The following is an 18,568-nucleotide window of genomic DNA, read 5'->3' as shown; positions in this document are numbered from 1 at the left end:
TAACTTGGGGCTTACATTGATACTGAGTGGGTATGCTTGCTCTCTAAGAAAAACCAAAGCCCTGGAAAATACACAGTGGAGTTCATCAGGTCTTCCACCCTCCCTTCAAGAACCTCTTTGCTATTAAAAAAAAATTTTAAGGAGTTTTTAAAAAAAATTTTTAAACCATATGGTCTTCATATGGTTATCATCTACTACTAATAGTCCCTCTCTTCTGAGTCCCAACCTCCTGAGACAATTCCTTGAGGACGTTAAGAAATTAGACCTCGAAGGTGCCAAAGTGACTTCCACAGTGAAAGGATAATGAATAGAAAATGGCCTTCCAAACATGTTATGATGCCATTTGGCCCGTTAAATGTTGGTGTCTTCCTGGCAGGCAAATGAAATCTTACATGATTTTTCTATATCAAAAAGTTATGCTCTCTTTGGATATTATTTCATGAAATCCTGACCTGCAAAAAATGAACTGTGTTAAGTCAAAAAAAACCCTGAGATAAAATTTCCAAGCTCACCTCCTTCCCACTTAAGAAGCTGGTATAAGGTAGACAAAATCTCAGCAGTTCTAGAGTGGATTCTCTTCCAATCAACCAAAGACACTCAGCAAATCACAGAATTTATTACATATTATAGGCAATTCTTCCTATTAATTTCCTCTGATGGGTCTAGTTTTTAATGTCCCAAGAAAAGCAAGGAGATATATCTAGTTTTCAGAGCTGCTGAAGCACCCTAGTAACTGAAGTTCTTACTCATCTGTGCTCTATCCTTACATATGTTGATCCAGTCTAAACAAAGGTCTAGTTCAATGAAGTCTATTCTCTAGTGTTCCTATTGATACTTTTCACAGAGCCTGGCCCAGAAGATGTTAGCTCTCCCTCTCCTCTCTTAGGAACAGGAATTATTTCCTTCCAGAGCTTGCTTTGATGTTGGAGGTATCAGCCTGAAGGTTACAAGTGTCTGTCAAAACAACATAGGCAAAAAAAAAAAATCCTAACAAAACAACCAGAAACTTCTGTTCCCCAAAACCAAAGGACCACCTTTTGAAATTGACCATTTTATTTATGTCAGTCTGCCAAACCAGAGTTAAAAGTTCTTTTCTGAAAGCCTGTATATCAGAGCACAGCAGACTGGCCTGACTCTGGAAATTTTGCCAGAAAACTCTGCAGCTGTTCCCTGAAACTGAACAATATAGCATTAGTATAAAAATAAAAATCTAGATAGTGACATCTGCTTGGAGCACCACAGCTACCTGAAGAGAGATGATGGGACTAACAGAACGCCAAGAAGGCCTGCTTTACAAGCATAGGCAACTATATGGGAATATTAACTCCAGAAAGAACCATGTTTTATTCCCTGTGTTACATCCACTGCCTATACCAGTGCTGGGTGTATTGATGAATAAACAAATGAATAAATGAACACTTCTTGATCAGGGATGTCTATATCTATATCCAAATTCTTGCTGTGCCTATGTCAAGATCTGAAATATGGTCTGCAGGACATTTAGTGACTCTGTATCGGCAAAGAGATATATGCAGGTGGTCTGATATCTTACTATGTCCTCTTCCAACCACTAAATGCCTTTGGGACACCATGACTCTGGATTTCGTCTCTGATCTGCCTTCCCAACTTAAACATGCTAATACATCAATGATACACATAATCTTTTCCAATATAATGTATGTTATGGCCTAAACCATTCCTTCTAATCCTGCCATCCACATCAGTCATGGTAATAACATCTTCCAATTCCATGAGTTATCGAGTTATTTGATTTCTGACTCTGGTATAGATGATTTCCATTTTCACATTATTTAAGATCATGCATAATCTGAAGATCAACAGACTATTTCAACTGAGTACTTGGAGAGTATTTCTACTGACAACATTACTGGCCCATATAGTTTACTACTAGAGGGTTCTCAATCTTTTCCTTCACCAAGAATATCTCTTTCATAAAAACTTTTCCCTATTACATACCCCCCACACTTCTCATTTCCATCAAAACTCTTTGGCAACTGCTCAGTAAATACTTAGAAAAACTACAGGTCATCCCCCAAAACCCAAGTTACATTACAGCAGGTTCAGCACCAATATTAAATACACGTGAGAGATGGCTTCCTGTTAATAGCTTAATGGTCGTGATGAAAAACAGAAGACTGATACGTTAGGCCTTTTGAGATGTGGGCCTGCTCTGCCCCTATCTCTCTCCTATGAAGTCTCCTACTTAGGTAGTAGTTTAGACTGCTTAAGGTAAAACATTTACAAAAAATTATATGTACTATATATAATTTTGATATGTGCTATATCAGAAAAAAATCAGTTTTTGATATTAGTTTTCTACTGAAGATAATTATTAAGCAAAGTTAAGATTTTTTCCATATGAGCCACAGCAATCAAGCAAAGGGGAAGTGTTACTCTTGGGAACAACATAATGTTCACTGGACTTGGGCGATTTGCTTCAAAAACCAAAATTTTACTGAATAGGATCAAGACAGGAAAAAAAGTAGGAGGAACAGCTCCACACAGTTAGGCTCTTGAATTGTTCTCAAGTTTTGCTAACTGGTACTGACTACTCTATATTTCTAAGAAGAATAACAGCAGAATCTGTTCAACATCCCAAAAGAAATACACATCTATTTCTCTTAGGTCCTATAGCTGTTTTTAAGGTAGGTTAAATGTCTGCAATGGAAATGCACTGTGTTTACTTTAGACTGCAGGTTAGGAATTGGGGAATAACTGGCCTAGAGGGAATATCAACAGCTCAATCTAAAAAAAGCCCTAGATATCTTGGGATGGCTTGCTGTATAAGAGTTGTTGCCAACAAGCTCCATTCAGGAGATCTGATGCAATGTCACAATCTAGTTCATTCAGCTTTATAAAAACTTAAGTATACATCAGAAGTAAATAGCAGTTGGGACCAAGGAACAGAGAATAATGTAATGTTACTAAGGAAAAGAACATTTCAAACTTTTGGTCAAACATGTAAGATAAACTACATTAAGTAGGTAAATAACACAAATAATCATCTGGGGAAGTTAAGACACCCACACAATGAATGTGAATAACAGAAATGTGAAATGTTTCAGGATAGTTTGCCATTAGTAGCATTTAATGAGGAGACAGTACCAAAAAAAAAAAAACCACAAAAACCCCCAAAACAACAACAACAAAAAAACCCCGAGGTACATGGGGAAGCTGACCAGCAAAAAACAAGGACTAAAAAAGAGGCATTAAGAAATAGGGGTTTAGTCTTATTAGCTTTGACCCCCTTTCTTACCATGGGGAGGTGAAGTTCTCTCTCTCTCCTCTCTCTTCTCTTTCTCTAATCTACTTTCTAAAGAGATTATATTTTCCAAATAAAAAAAAGATCTAATGATATAATCATGTGGTTTTGTTTAAAAAAAAAAAAAGAAATGGGGTTTTAAAGAGATTAACATTTAAAAGAGGAAAGACAGTATAGATCCTAGTGAAACCACATCTATGTTTTAAAACAAAATTTAAATCTGCAACTTTCTATGCCTGAAATACTTTCTTCCTTCACCAATGCCTGACTTTCTTTCAGCTTGACTCTCCAACTTTTCCATTAAATATTTTATAACTACTCAGTCCCACAAAGGCCTGTCGCCTTCATGGCCCCCTTTTGTACTTATAGACACAACATTGATCTAGATTTGCATCGTTTATATGTCTTGTATCTCAACTAGAGTGCTAACTAGAATTTATGTCCCCATTTCTTAAATTGAGGCAGGCCTTGTGACTCGCTCTAGCCAAAAGAATGTGGTAGACATACTGGTCTGGTAGTTCTAAGAGTAGGCCTCAAAGAGTTTACACATTTCTTCTTGTTCTCTTGAAACCCTGCTAAGATGCCATGTGAATAAGCCTGGGTTAGGTCTTGGTACAGGAGAGATCACATGAAGCAGAGAAGAGTAGGCCTAGCTAAGGCATCCTAAACCAACCTATCCCTAGCCAATCTAGCAGATGACCTCAAAGTGTGAATGCACTCACCTGAACTGCCCTAACTTGCTAATCTGTAGAATTTAGAGCTTAATAAATGGTTCTTGTTTTAAACTGATGTGGGGCTATTTATTATGCAAAAAAATGTTTAAATAATTGAAAAATACACAATGGCTTAATTTCTCTAATGTAATGCTATCACAGTGTGCTTTATATTATATTATTATTTGCTGATTACCCTTTTGCTTGCAGAAGGCAGAGATTATAGTATACTCATTTGCATATTCCCATAGTACTTAAGTTGTCAACTGTGTATAGTAGGCACTCAGAGTTTGATAAAATAAACTGAAATAAAAATCAAATTCTAATGTTCATCAGCATTACCTACTTAATGTTTAACCATGGGGAAAAAAAAATACAAACCATTCTTACTGTTAAAGTATCAAATAAGTACTGAGACTCTACTATTGACCATGTATTATAATTCTCAATTATAAACCATTAAAGGCCAGCAATTATTAGTACATGGAGTATATATGCCACTTCAAGATAGTTAATTAAATAAGCCTTTAATAAGTTGTTCTTATGACTTAGCATTACTTCAATTTGGATTTTGATAGAAATACACACATATACTTAGTATTTGTATGTGAAGTTGTACTGCAATCCTATTTTTATGAACTTATAAATATAAAAAATATAAAATATTACATAAGGGGAATTTTATTTGTACTGTCTAATTCACATTATTGTTAATTACAAATTTTCTAAATTCGGAGATCTGATGAATGAGATTTAACTCATTTATACTTTAATTCTGAAGTGCTATACAAATGTAAAATATCATAAAACCTTGTGTATTCAAAATGTCACTTCCTTCTTTTTCTTAAGAAGTAGGAAAGTGAGAATAGACAGGACAGATGAAAAGGATGAATAGTTTTGCTATATAGTTTTCTTCCTAATGAAATTCTATAGCTTTAAATGACACTCTGCTATTAAGGTCTATACAAAGATAATTTCATCAAATATTTCATGTTTTGAATATTTTAAAAATTATCATTCATTTATACTGTCTGAAACTCTTTAAAGCAAGAGAACATGAAAGCATGATCAGAATAAACATATGCATAAATCAATAAGGCAAGTACTCTCAATGACAGTAAAAAAATATCCTTGCTGCACGGCACTGGGGCAGATCCTCTTGTTACATTGGTGCATCCTCTATAATGTGCCTTAACTTTAACTTCTTCCTTTAACTTCTGCCATTCCTGTTTAATATTTTTATCTTTGATTTATAAAGGCATAGTGATTAAATCAGCTAATCAACTAGATAACTGATTCAGACCATTCTAGAATGAAAAACATTTGTGTTGTTAACAATAGGTCTGAAAGAAAAGCATGGACCAATGAGAGTAGTCTCCAATTTTGGTCCATAAAACCAACCATGTAAAGACTAGATGAGGACTAGGTAACAATGCTACAAGTAAAAGACTCAGTCAACTACTAGCAAATAGGAAGCTCAATAAATGAGGAGGAGAAAGCAAGCCCACATTCCCAAATTGGGAATGCATTAATAAAAATATAAAGATTCAAAGGGCCAATGTTAAGTGAGACATATTTTAGCCAACTTAAGAATTATCTTTCGGATAATCATATTACTCTAAGGTGGAATTTGCTGCTTTGGGGCAGTGAGTTAGTTCTCTTCAAGGAGAATATTCAAGCATAGTCTAGGGTGCTGTACAGAGATTTAAGTATCAAGCCACAGGTTATATACTACGTGATTTTTACAATTAAGCCTCCAACCACAAAATTCAAAATTTCTCTTTTAGGATTCTAAAGAGTACATGCAAAAGGATACTTAATCACGCATCATTTGATGCCAGGATGCCTCCTCTGAAAATATCCTCTCAGGTTTTCTATTCATAGTTTGAGCATCTCTATTGTTCAGAAGTCTCCTTTTAAAAAGATGTCCATTAAAAATATGTTCTGAGACTGACTAAGATGAAATGCTAAAAGATAAATATTTTCAGCACAGGATGTGAAAGGATCATTTTTCTCACAGTGATTCAACCTACCTGAGGCCTGCTAATAGTGAGCTATGGACCAAGAGCTAAGGAAGCTTTTTCAAAGGATTTAGTATAGAAAAATTATTCCTTTATGCTGCTTTGATAGAGAGAGATATAGGTAGAAATTAGATGATAGATTCAATACTCTTTCATTATCAGTAAAATTTTGGAGTTTTCGTTTCTACCATTAAACCATTATAGAAGTAACTCTGAGAACAGAAATGTAAAAGAAAATAAGAACTTAAGCATAAACAACAGAGCTTACTGAGAGCTTACTAGTACTGGAGCATTCATCCACAGCTCAGATCCACCTTATTTTGGCTGTGCTTTCAAACTTACTCCCTTAGTTAACATTTCTGTGCACACTAGTTGCTTTCCATAGGGACCAAAACCACAAACTAGAGAGAATGGCCATGCTTCCTTTTCATGAATAGTGAGAATGGAAAAAAATTTTTCCTTGGATGTGTTTCTCCAATGAAATTCAATTTTTGCTTTCTAAGAAAAGTCAATTGGCTTAGAAGTTCCTGCAAAGAAATGGGGGGGGGGGGATCCAGCAGATACCACCCTACAAAACACCTTAGCAAAATCCAAATATTTCAATTTTATAACATTCAAAGGGTTAAAACCTAAACAACTCAGTTGAGTTGCTGAATCTACAGGTAGAAGGTCTTAAGTGTGGGAAGAGATACTCAGCTTTATTTGTAATCATGTTGGTAAAGTCTTTATGTGTAAGAGAACTCCCACCCTGGCCCCCAAATATTAAGTTGATACACGTTTCCGGGACACAGCCTGAATCCTCAAACTTTGGCGGGTCTATAGACACACAATTTTCTGTTTTCCGCTTAGCAGGGCTTTCCAGAATTGTCATCAGATGACAGATTACACTACCCATCTACCAGGATTCAGGGGTGGCTCAGGCCATCCATTATTGGTTAAAAGCTGTTCCAGCATGAATCAAGTCACAGTGGTAAGGAGACTACCGATACAAGGGGTCCTACAGCTTTAAGAAGTACCCTGGGCATCCAAAAGTTTTCAGAATGCAAACTATGTCAGCTCTGAAAACAAGAGGCACTGAATCATTATGGCAGGAGAAACAAAGCCAGCCCCCTTTTTAAAACAGACAAAAAAAAAAGATTGTTTTAATAGGAGAGAAGCATCAGTCATTGATTCTTACTTCATTCACACTTTCTATCCAACCCCATCCATCTTCAGAGTGAAGAGATGACAGAGCCCAGTTAACTCTCTCCCTCATTGGGCCCCCGTCCATTCTGCTCTACTATATCCAAACCACCAGGGCCTACCAACTTGCCCATTTGAATCTGCAAGAAACAGTCCCATTGACTGACTCATTCTACCTAATGGGCTTGCCAGAGCTCAGGTACGCCTAAGTAACAGCTTTCCTCACATTAATAGGGTTAGTATGACTGGTTTGGGCCTTTGTTAATCATCTTCACAAATGACCATTCAGTCACTCATGGCTGACCACGTTCTACAAAGGAGAAGATGGGAAGACTTAAGGCAGGAGGAAAAAGCCAACAAACCACCAACACTCCAGAATGTAAAATGTTTCATTTGTCTTAAAAGCTGCTGGCCACATTATCTGCAAACAAAAGTTCTCCAAGCAGCAGGCAGTCTCTGGATCAGTGCACCTGCTTAGCATTGGTTTGCTGAGTTATCTTTTTGCTGTGTCTGCAGAAGCCAACTACAGCACAATGGGTCGCATCACTTGAGGGTCACTTGAGTCCCTCTACTCTCTGGGTTCCTCTGCCCACCCCCAGCCTGCCCTTCCACCCACAAAACCTTTAACTCCACCATAGCTAAGAATCCCAGATAGCTAAATAAAAGAGGTGGCCTCAAACACAGGGAAAAACCCTTAGGTCTCCAGTGTGAATCGCCAACGCCAATCCCCCCCCGCCTTTTCCTTAAGACCTGATGGTCTTCAGTCACACATCTTAAAAGAAAAACAAAAAACAAAAACACAAAGACTTACTTGTCTCAAGTCGATGAAGGCCAACTGCAGCGTGTCCTCCTGGAACCCAGGCACCGGGCCGGATCTGGCAAACTCTGTGGGAAAGAAAAGAGGATAAAAAGCGCCTTTAACTAACCATGGACAGGGAGATTGGCAGACGGATGACAGGGAAGACAAGAGAGGCTGGGGGAGAGGAGGACCAAGCTTCTAAGGAGTCATGTCTCTCTCCCTTCAGCTTCTTTGTTTGCCCTTCAAAATTCGTGTCATCAAAACACCATTAATTCCAGCATCCTGACAGCAAGGAAACTGTACTAATTCGACCTGAAATTTATTCCCATGAGCCGCGCTGGGCTTCAGAGTATTTGTTTTGTGAATGGACAAACAACTTGCAAAGGAGGAGGGAGTGGGGGAGAGAAAAAAGTTTTTCCTCTCAACACAATAAAATCTTCAGCTGTGAAACTCTTTTCAGTTCTGAAGCTATTTATATTTTAGATCACTGAAGGAATTTTCTAATTTCACGCTTGTCACCTCATTCTCCAAGCATTTATCAAAAAATATTCCCTGTCACATCATTAATTATTCCCTCACTGATTATTTGTATTATCTCATGAGTACATTATTGCCAGTACATGCGTGTGTATGTACACACACACACACACACTCCCACCCCCAGAAGCAGAGTCTGCCCCAATCCAGTGTTGGTTTTCCAGCAAAGGAGTATTAGCAAATATGAAAAGGCCCATATGAATAAAGCTGACTGCAAAACTTAGGGAACATTTGCACATGTCTGTTCTTCTAGAGTATTCTTTGTCCTTGACTTCTACTTCCATTCTACTCTCAAAAATTCTTTCTTTTCCTTTCTACCCCAATTTTGTCTTAGGTTACAGAGACTACATAAATGCTACTTGCAATTTACAGTGGTGCCTTGGGTACATGCTTAGTTTATGACTCTGGCTTCTATGTCGTTAACAAGAAGATAACTGCACAGGGCTATAGGGACAAAAACTGGTAACAGTTAAGAATGTCAAGTTTTATTGTCCCTGAGCCCAGCTTATTATGAAATCAAAAGGTCTTAAGTTCCCTATACGCATACATATGCATGTGCACGCGTGTGCGTGTGCATATGTGTGCGCGCGTGCACACACACACACAGAACACATTCAAAAGTTGTACAGTTACCATGTCTTTAATTCTCTCTATGAAGCCAATATCCAATCTACTATTTACCTCAAAAAACAACTCAAGTATTTGTTCAAAGCAAACATGCAAAAGAATGTTTTCTTTTCAATTATATTTTTCTCTAGGACTGAACTTAAGAAATTTTAGAGATTAGTATCATATTCTACTTTGGAAATTACTAAAATCCATAAAGATATTTACATATATGCCTGAAAAATTACTTCCAATAGCTAGTTGCTGGATAGATTCAAATGACAATTTGCGAACAATGATGGAAATTTCTGTTTTTTAAAAATATTTTCTACCTGAGGGCATCTTAGACATAACAGAGTTTCATAAAATCCTTGACTTACTTTTAAAAATAATGCTAATAATTTAGGTTGCAGGGACTATGAGAATAACAGTGACTCAAATGGAAGGAGATAAATGATACAGCATAATTAGCAGTACTGAAGTTTCTATTTGCTTTGAGAAGATAATTCAAATGCCATTTATAAATTAATTCTATCATATATAGCCCAAATAATGAAAGCTTGAAAAGCATAAAATTCTAAAAATTGTACAACTACTTGATGAAAGCCATAATAGAAAACTTGATATAAGCCACCTTTCATATCTACAAGAGCCATGATCTGTGATAACCTCATATATAGGAGCTACTCTAGTCAAATGTACAACTTCCCCATACTATGCTGTTGTTAACAGCCATTCTTTGAATTATAGGTCATAGCCACTCCTTTTGACAGCCTTAATTGTTAGGTAGTCAGTTTAAATAATCTTTCCATACTTGATGGTTTCTTCCAAAGTTGATGGATTATCACTATTGGTAGTGCATGACTGAAGTTTAGGTTGTGTTATATGAAGCATCTGAAGTCTTCTCTGTCAGTAGGAACCCTACTTGAGTCAAAATGCAGCAACTATCAAGATGTTCTGCTCCCTGTATATATCCAACTCAACAGAATTACCCTGTAATACACAGTTCGAGTGTTTGGGAGCTGGCTACACATTCTTAAATCTTCTTATTGGGCATATTCTCTGGGGAAAACAGATGAAGCTGATGAAACCACTTAGGAATCTGGATGTGATGCATATTTAGTTCTGAGTCACTTTATAGACCTCATTTTTATGACACACTGAATCTTCCAGGCTCCCAAAGGATATAATGGCCTTTTAGATTTGATTTACCCTTTTATAAATCAGGGAATCAAAGAATGACAACTGCCTCAGGTATAACAAAATAAAGAGATTAATTTTCACGTACAGCTTATGAAAATTTCTAATTACTACATATTGAACTTCATGTTTGTATTTTTCTTATTGTTTTATGTATGTAATTCTTGTTTTCCCATGTAGATAGTAAACTCCTTAGTGACAAAGACCATTTCACAAAAACAAGTATTCAAAATAGTAGATTCTCAACTAATATTGTTTTAATTAAGTTACACAAATAGCAAGATTCATTAATCACATATACTTTTCACTGCCAATAAAAAATCACTTGATTGCATTAGATAAAAAATCCTTAATGTGAGTATCAGTAAACAGGCTTTAGGAATTCATGAGCTCCCTAAAAATACTTGCACAAGGTTAAGGGGATAAGTTTTGAGATCATACAAATTAGGGTTTGAGCTCTAGCTCTCCTCTCTACTTGCCCTCAGGGCTTGTACAAATTACTCAACTTCTTTAAGTTTCTATATTTTATCTAAAAGAAAAATAATAATAATAACAGAGCATTCCGTATAGTGCTGCTATGAAGATTAAATGAAAAATAATGTAAAGCAGTTGGCAGAATGCCTGGCATATCATAATTGATTATCATTATAATTAGTTTTTAGTATAAATAATGCATTTCTCTGCAAAGAAGGCTCATAGATTTCACTAAATTCTCAGAAAGTTGGTGATCTAAAAAATGGTTAAGAAACAATGTTAGAAGAAATTCAACTACTATTAAGTGATAAGTTAGTGAGTTGCAAATGTATTTATAGGAAAATATTTAATTGTTTCACTGACGGAAGTTGATATGATTAACAATTAGTGTTTTACTCACAGCACAGTAATTTTATCAGTATTATTTTTAGTATTTAATAAGTAATCAAATAGCTATCCATAACTTTGTGACTCAGTATACCCTTAGAAACATGATGAAACATGATTGTCCTCCTAGAGTCAATTTTGTAAATATATGAAAAATGTTAATAGGATGAGAAAGTGTTAATACTAAAAAAAATAAAATGGGAAATTGCATATAGACTGATTTCAACTATATAAAATATAATAAGCACAGAAAATTTGACAGTAAGCACTCAGTTCATAATGTTAACTAAAGCTGCTACAGAAAGAAAGGTTATGAGAGTGTTTTTATTCTTCTTATATTTTGTAAACCTTAAAAACAAATATAGGACATTTTTATACCCAGAGAAAATGAAATAGAAGAGTACACACACACATTATACAGTGGTGGTAAGGGCTTTGAGAAGTAAAAATGACTGTATTAGTCTGAAATCTGTATATTTAAATAGGACATTTGGGAGTTTATCAAAAGTAGGCTGTGAGAAACAATATAAAACTAATTTTTCTGAATCTTTGCAAAATGTCCATAGGACAAGAACAATTTTCAAAGGAAAATGAACAACAAGGTAAATATATATTTCAAAAAAGCAAAACAAGTACAATGTCAGGCAAGTAGGTAAAATAGCAATTTTGGGAGGAAAAAATAACTTGTTTTATTGAGAGGAATGTGAAAAGACAATTTGTAAAATGTTAATAGGAGGTCCCTAGATAACATCAGTATGCTGTTGCTCCCAGTAAATTCCAGTTCAGACAATGAATAAGATAGCAAGGGATTAGGGATTTAGTTTTGACCAAAATGCCAGATAAGTAAGAAAGCTCAGTTCCCTGAAGCCAAAGGTGTACTTGTTTATATTTCAAGATCATGTCAGGTCACATGTGTTTTTTGTGGGAATAAAAAAAAAAAATAGGAGCTGTTGTTGCTGCATTAACATAATGGTTTCCTGGTATCTGGATCCCTGGAGCAACAGATAAGGGGGGGTGCTAGACTACAAAGTATGGCTCTGGGGAAGTCAAAGCCTTCTTGCATCACTTTACAGTGGCTCCACTAAACTAATTACAGAGAGGAGTTGACAGACTCCATAGAGAATCCTCCAGGCCCTACTGGTCAGAGAAAGGTCACCCAGAACATAGGGAAGCAAGAATGAAGGAGAACAATGTCAAAGAAAGAAAAAAGGAGGAGGAAATGGAAGGAAAAACCTCCTTGAAGATTCAACTGACTGTACTTGTGAAAGTGTGCTTATACGGATATGCAATCTTAAAAAATAGCTACCACTAGTTTCTAGTTTATCTAGGGTATGACTCTATGATATAAATTATTTTCTTTTTTATACTTTCAATATGTAACTCACAGGTCAGGCATGGTGGCTCACACCTGTAATCCCAGCACTTTGAGAGGCAGAAGTGAGAGGATTCCCTGAGCCCAGGTTTTGAGACTAATCTGGGCAACTTGAAGAGACCTTGCTCATCTCAAGAAATCAAAAAGTTAGCCAGGCACGGTGATGTGCATTTGTAGTTCTAACTACTTGGAAGGCAGAGGATCACCAGAGCCCAGCAGGTCGAAGCTGTGGTAGCTGTGAGCATGCCACTGCACTCTGCACTCCAGATTGAGCAACAGAGTGGCCATAAATAAATAAACAAATAAATAGATTTCCCACTTCAAGAAGGGCAGATGGCCATAGGATATTGTGCAATACAGTACCATACACTGAATAATTTGTTAAGAGGGTGGTTCGTACCAAAATAAAAACAAAATAAATAAGAAGAAAAATACTATGTAAGCCACAAACCTATCGAAAATATCCACAAATCATGTCTGGCAAAGGACTTTTATCCAGAACACACAATGAATTACTATAACTCAAGAATAAGAATAAGAATAATGAAACAAAAATAGGCAAAAACACAGCAGACACTTCACAAAGGCAAATATAAAAATGACCAATAAGCATGTACAAAGTGTTCCATGTTGGAGTAACATGCAAGATGGCAGAATAGGAAGTCTCCCATTTATATGCTGTAAGGAATAGAATGATTTGCTTTCAAAATGAACCCTGAGCCATGTTTAAATGCCTTTGCTGAGTCACTTCCTGCTTCTTTGTTATTTTTTTCGAGGGCTTTCACTTTGGCGGGTTTTTATGTTCAAATTTTGGAGGGACTCAATCAAAATGAAATCCTGTAGTCAATCAGCAAATAGGACATGTAAATGAAGGGATTTTCTAGCAGCTCTAAACCAACCAGCAAATAGGACATGCAAATTACGTGACCCAATTGATGTGTGCCATGTAGGCGACATCCAGAAAAGCACTGTAACCTCTATGGAGCCCAGCCTATGGGAGACCAGGGGAGGGACTAGTGTTCTAGGTTACAGATATGCTAACTGTAACAGCCCCGGTATGCCTGCCCACCTGACACCCAATCTTGCAAGACCATCATTAAAGTCTTCGCTTCTGCTGCACTCCCACGTCTCTGTGTCCATCCTTTGATTTTGGACAGGTGAGTTCATTTCTCACATATGCCCACACAGCAATAATGATTTTGCAGTTATCCATGAACAAAAATGCTCTTGTGAGGGCACTAGGATTCAGGTAGGAGGCTTTGAAGCCCTAGAACAAAGAGAGGACAGAATTGTGCCCATGTAGCAGACTCACCAACTGTGGCCCTAGCTCGAACACCAGAAATGGCTCCAATTCCCTGTAGACTTGGCCATAGTCCCATTTGGCCTTGGCTAGTCCTGCTACCAAAACTATTCACAAAGGAACCACTACGAGTCATGCCATTCATGCCTTGGGAGACATGACTGCTGACCTTGGTCCTGGACCCTTAAACAATCAAGATTCAGCTCCAGCATCTCTCAGCTGTAGTCTGTAGCCAGTCCTACCCACAAAGAAATTTAGGGAAAGAAATGTTGGTCCGAGGCTTTGGGGCAAACTCACTGACCTCAGTTCCATAGTAGATCCTGAAAAAGCCCTAACATTTAACTCTAGGTCCTCTCAGCTGCCATCTGAGAACACTCCTGACTGCAAAGAGACCCAGAGAAAGACATACCCATCTGTGCCCCCAGAGACAGGCTATAGACTTTGGGCTTGGCAGTGGACCCTGAAGCAGCCTTGTGACTTTATTCCAGCTCTTCTCAGCCACTGTTGGAGGCCAGTACTGCCTACCTAGGGACCCATCCAATGATCCAGCAATTCTCCTCCCAGTGAAATAGAAGAAGCCACACCTATCAGTTCACCTGTTCACAGGCCTGCCATCTATGAACCCAGAAATGGACACACCCTACCTCTAACCCGATGGATCAAGATCCTGGAGGCAGTCAAGGCCACCCAGGAACCAGAAAGGATCCATGCCTGCTAAAGCCCATGGCAGCAGTCCTGCCAACTGCAGACCCCACTGCAAACCCAGCAGCAACCACATAACCTGTTTCAACCCCACTTACCACTATGCTGGATGCAATCTCACCATCCAGAGTTCCTGGCATGATTTGGATGTATCTGTCCTCTCCAAATTCATGTTGAAATTTAATCCTCATTGCAACAGTATTGGGAGGTGTGATCTTTGGAAGGTGACTGAGTCATGAGGGATCTGCCCTCAGGAATGGGATTAGATGCCTTTATAAAAAGGTACAGAGTGGTCAAATGAATAAAAAGCAAAAGCCAACAATATGCTGCCTATAAGAGACTCACTTAAGACTTAAGGACACACACAGACTTAAAGTGAAGGGATGGAAAAAGACATCACATGCTAATAATAACTAAAAGACAGTAAAGGTAGTGATACTTCTAACAGACAAAATATAGACTTTAAGTAAAAATCTGTCACAAGAGAAAATGAAGGATTAAATGATGATAAAGAGATCAATTCACCAAGAGGATATAACAGTTGTAAATACATATGCTTCCAAGATTTAATATATAAAGCATACAGCATTTAATATATAAAGCAAATATTAACAGAGCTGAAAGGAGAAATAACTAGAAATTCAGTAATAGTAGATTTCAATACCACACTTTTAACAATGGATAGATCATCCAGATGGAAAAGCAATAAGGAAAGAGCAGATTTGAACAATACTATATACCAGATAAACCTATCAGATGTATATAGAATATTCCATCCAACAGTGTTAGAATATACATTCTTCTCAAGCCCATATTCTCCTGAATAGATCATAAGTTGAGTCACAAAACATATCTTATCAAATTTAAGCTGATTGCAATCATCTTAGATCACAATGGTATAAAAAGTAAAAACCAGTAAGAAAAAGTTCTGAAAATTTGGAAATATGTAGAAATCAAGCAACACATTCCTTAACTATCAATAAGTCAAATAAAAAATCAAAAGGAGAATAAAAAAGTATATTGAGGCAAATGAAAAATGAAAACACAAAATATCAAAGCTAATGGGAGGCATAAAAATACTTTTAAGACAGAAGTTTATACTAATAGATACCTAAATTAAGAAAAAAAATTCTCACTGGGCATAGTGGCTCATGCCTGTAATCCCAGTACTTTGGGAGGCAGAAGCGAAAGGTTTACCTGAGCCAGGGTTTTGAGACCAGCCTGGGCAATTTAGCAAGACTTCGCCTCTACAATAACTAAAAGAAATTGGCTGGGTGTGGTGATGTGCACCTGTAGTTTCAGCTGCTTGTAAGGTTGAGGTGGAAGATCGCCTGAGCCCAGCATATTGAGACTGCAGCGGCTGTGATCATGCTACTACACTCCAGACTGGGTGACAGAGTAAGACTCAGACTCAAAAAGAAAAAGTTCTCAAGTAAACATCTTAACTTCACATATCAAGGGACTACAAAAAGAAGAAGAAACTAAGCCCCAAATTAGCAGAACAAAAGAAATAATAAAGGTCAAAGAAATAAATAAAAATCAGAGAAGAAGTCAACGAAAGTGAGACTAGGAAAACAATAGAAAAGATCAATTAAACTAAGAGTTGGTCATTTTGAAAAAGATTTGAAAAGTTGACAAGCCCTTAGACTAAGAATAAAAAGAGAGGATTCAAATAAATAAAATTATAAATGAAAGGAGAAACATTACAGATGACACTACAAAAATGCAAAGGACCATAAGAGACTACTATGAACAGTTATATGCTCCCCAAATGGATAACTTAGAAAAAATGGGTAAATTATGAGAAATATACAACCTACCAAGACCAAATCATGAAGAAATAGAAAATGTGAACAGGACAATAACAGGCAAGAGATTGCATTAGTACTCCAAAACCTTCCAACAAAGAAGACCTGACCTGATGGTTACTCTGGTGAATTCTACAAAACATTAAAAAATTAACAACAAGCTCTTCCCAAGCTCTCCCAAAAAACTAAATAAGAGGAAAATCTTCCAAACATATTTTATAATGCTAGCATTAACATCATATATATCAATGCCTGTAGCTCTGGAAAACACAGATGCAAACATCTTCAACAAAATACTAGAAAGTCAAATGCAACAGCACACACAAAAACATAGATGCAAACATCTTCAACAAAATACTAGAAAGTCAAATTCAACAGCACACACAAAAAAGGGATCATATACTAGGATCAAGTGGAATTTATTCCTGGGATGTAAGAATGGTTCAATATATACAAATCAATAAATGTGATCCATCACATTAGCAAAATGAAGGACAAAAACCATCCATGATCATCTCAGTAAAGACATTTGACAAAATTCACCATCCTTTCATCATAAAAGCTCTCAACAAATTCGGTATATAAGGAATGTACCTTAACAATAAATGCCATACATGAAAAGCCCAAAACTAACATACTCAGTGGTAGAAAGCTGAAATCTTTTCCACTAAGGTCAGGGACAATCAAGGGTTCATACTCTCACCTTTTCTATTCAACATAGTTCTAGAAGTCCTAGCCAGAGCAGTTAGGGAAAAGAAAGAAATAAAAGACATAAATTGAAAATGAAATGATATTGTATATAGAAAACCCCAGAGACTCTACCAAATTCAGTAAAATTGCAGGGTACAAAATCAACATGCAAAAATCAGTTGTGTTTGTATATACAAGAATCCAAACAGAAGCAATTTTGAGAAAGAATAACAAAGGTGGTAGCATCACACTTCCTGATTTCAAACCATGTTACATAGCTATATGTAATCAAAACAGTATGGTACTAGCATAAAAACAGACACATAGGCCAATGGAACAGAATAGAAGGCCCAGAAACTAAACCCATGCATATATGGTTAACTAATTTGTGAAAAGGGCTCCAAAAATACAAATGGTGGAAGAAATACTTCAGTAAATGGTATTAGGAAAACTCTCTAACTGCATGCATTGAAATGAAATAGGATCACTGACTTATACTATATACAAAAATTAACTTGAAATAGATTTAACACTTAAACATAAGACCTGACATGTAAAATTCCTAAAAGTTATAACAAATTAGAGAATAAAGGGAAACAAACTCCTTGACCTCGGTTCCAGCAATAATTTTTTATATATGACACTAAATAAAAGTATAGGCAAGAAAATAAAAAATAAATAAACGGGACGATAGCAAACTAAATGGCTTCTACATAGCAAAGGAAACACTAGACAAAATGAAAAGGCAACCTATGGAGAAGGAGAAAATAATTGCAAATCATACAGCTGAGAAGGGGTTCATATCCCAGATAACCAGAGAATTCAAACAACTTAACAGCAATAGAACAACCTAGTGGGCAAATTACCTAAAATAAACATATTTTTTCCAAAAAAAGACATACAAATGGTCATCAGAAATATGAAAAGGTGTGCAAAATCACAAATTATCAGAGAAACACAAATCAAAACCACAATATGATAATCACCTCACAACTTGCTAAGATGGCTATTATTAAAAATACAAGACATAATAACTGTTGGTGAGTGTAGAAAAAAGGAAACCCTGATATACTGTTAGTGGGGATATAAATTAGTACACCGACTATGGAAAACAGTATGGAAGTACCTCAAAAAACTAAAAGTAGGGCTATTATGCAATCCAGCAAACCCATTTTTGCATATACATCCAAAGAAAATATAATCAGGAGTTCAAAGAGACAGCTGCACCTCCATGTTTTTCACTGCCAAATTATTCACATTAGACAAGACATGAAAACAACCTAAGTCGTCTCACTAATGGGTGAATGGAGAAAGATAATGTAGTATATATACAATGATATACTACTGAGCCTGGTATTGGGGTCTTCAAGTGCTGGCATTGCATGGGGGTCAGCCTGGAGGAAGGGGTTGGTACTGGTGGCTAGATCCATGGGTGTCAACCTTGGAGGCTGGGGCTGTGGATGACAGCCAGAAACCAGGTTTCACTAGGTTGGA

At 36.7% G+C, this 18,568-nt stretch overlaps 1 protein-coding gene across 2 annotated transcripts in view; it reads right to left on the bottom strand.

Moving 5' to 3' along the window:
• Positions 1-7,775: 7,775 nt before the first annotated feature.
• The window catches only part of LOC103267999 (exocyst complex component 6B), a 420,217-nt gene continuing 409,424 nt past the window's right edge, over positions 7,776-18,568 (bottom strand). For both annotated transcript variants that reach the window (XM_021716280.1, XM_021716279.1), the window contains exon 17: positions 7,776-8,084. In XM_021716280.1, coding sequence (XP_021571955.1) covers positions 7,960-8,084 — 125 coding nt within the window. In that variant the 3' untranslated portion in view covers positions 7,776-7,959. The remainder of the gene's footprint in view (positions 8,085-18,568) is intronic.

The sequence above is a fragment of the Carlito syrichta genome, unplaced genomic scaffold (genome assembly GCF_000164805.1).
Source record: "Carlito syrichta isolate Samal-C Ts95f unplaced genomic scaffold, Tarsius_syrichta-2.0.1 Scaffold308662, whole genome shotgun sequence".
Classification (NCBI taxonomy): domain Eukaryota; kingdom Metazoa; phylum Chordata; class Mammalia; order Primates; family Tarsiidae; genus Carlito; species Carlito syrichta.
This window is presented reverse-complemented; position numbering and strand designations above follow the sequence as displayed.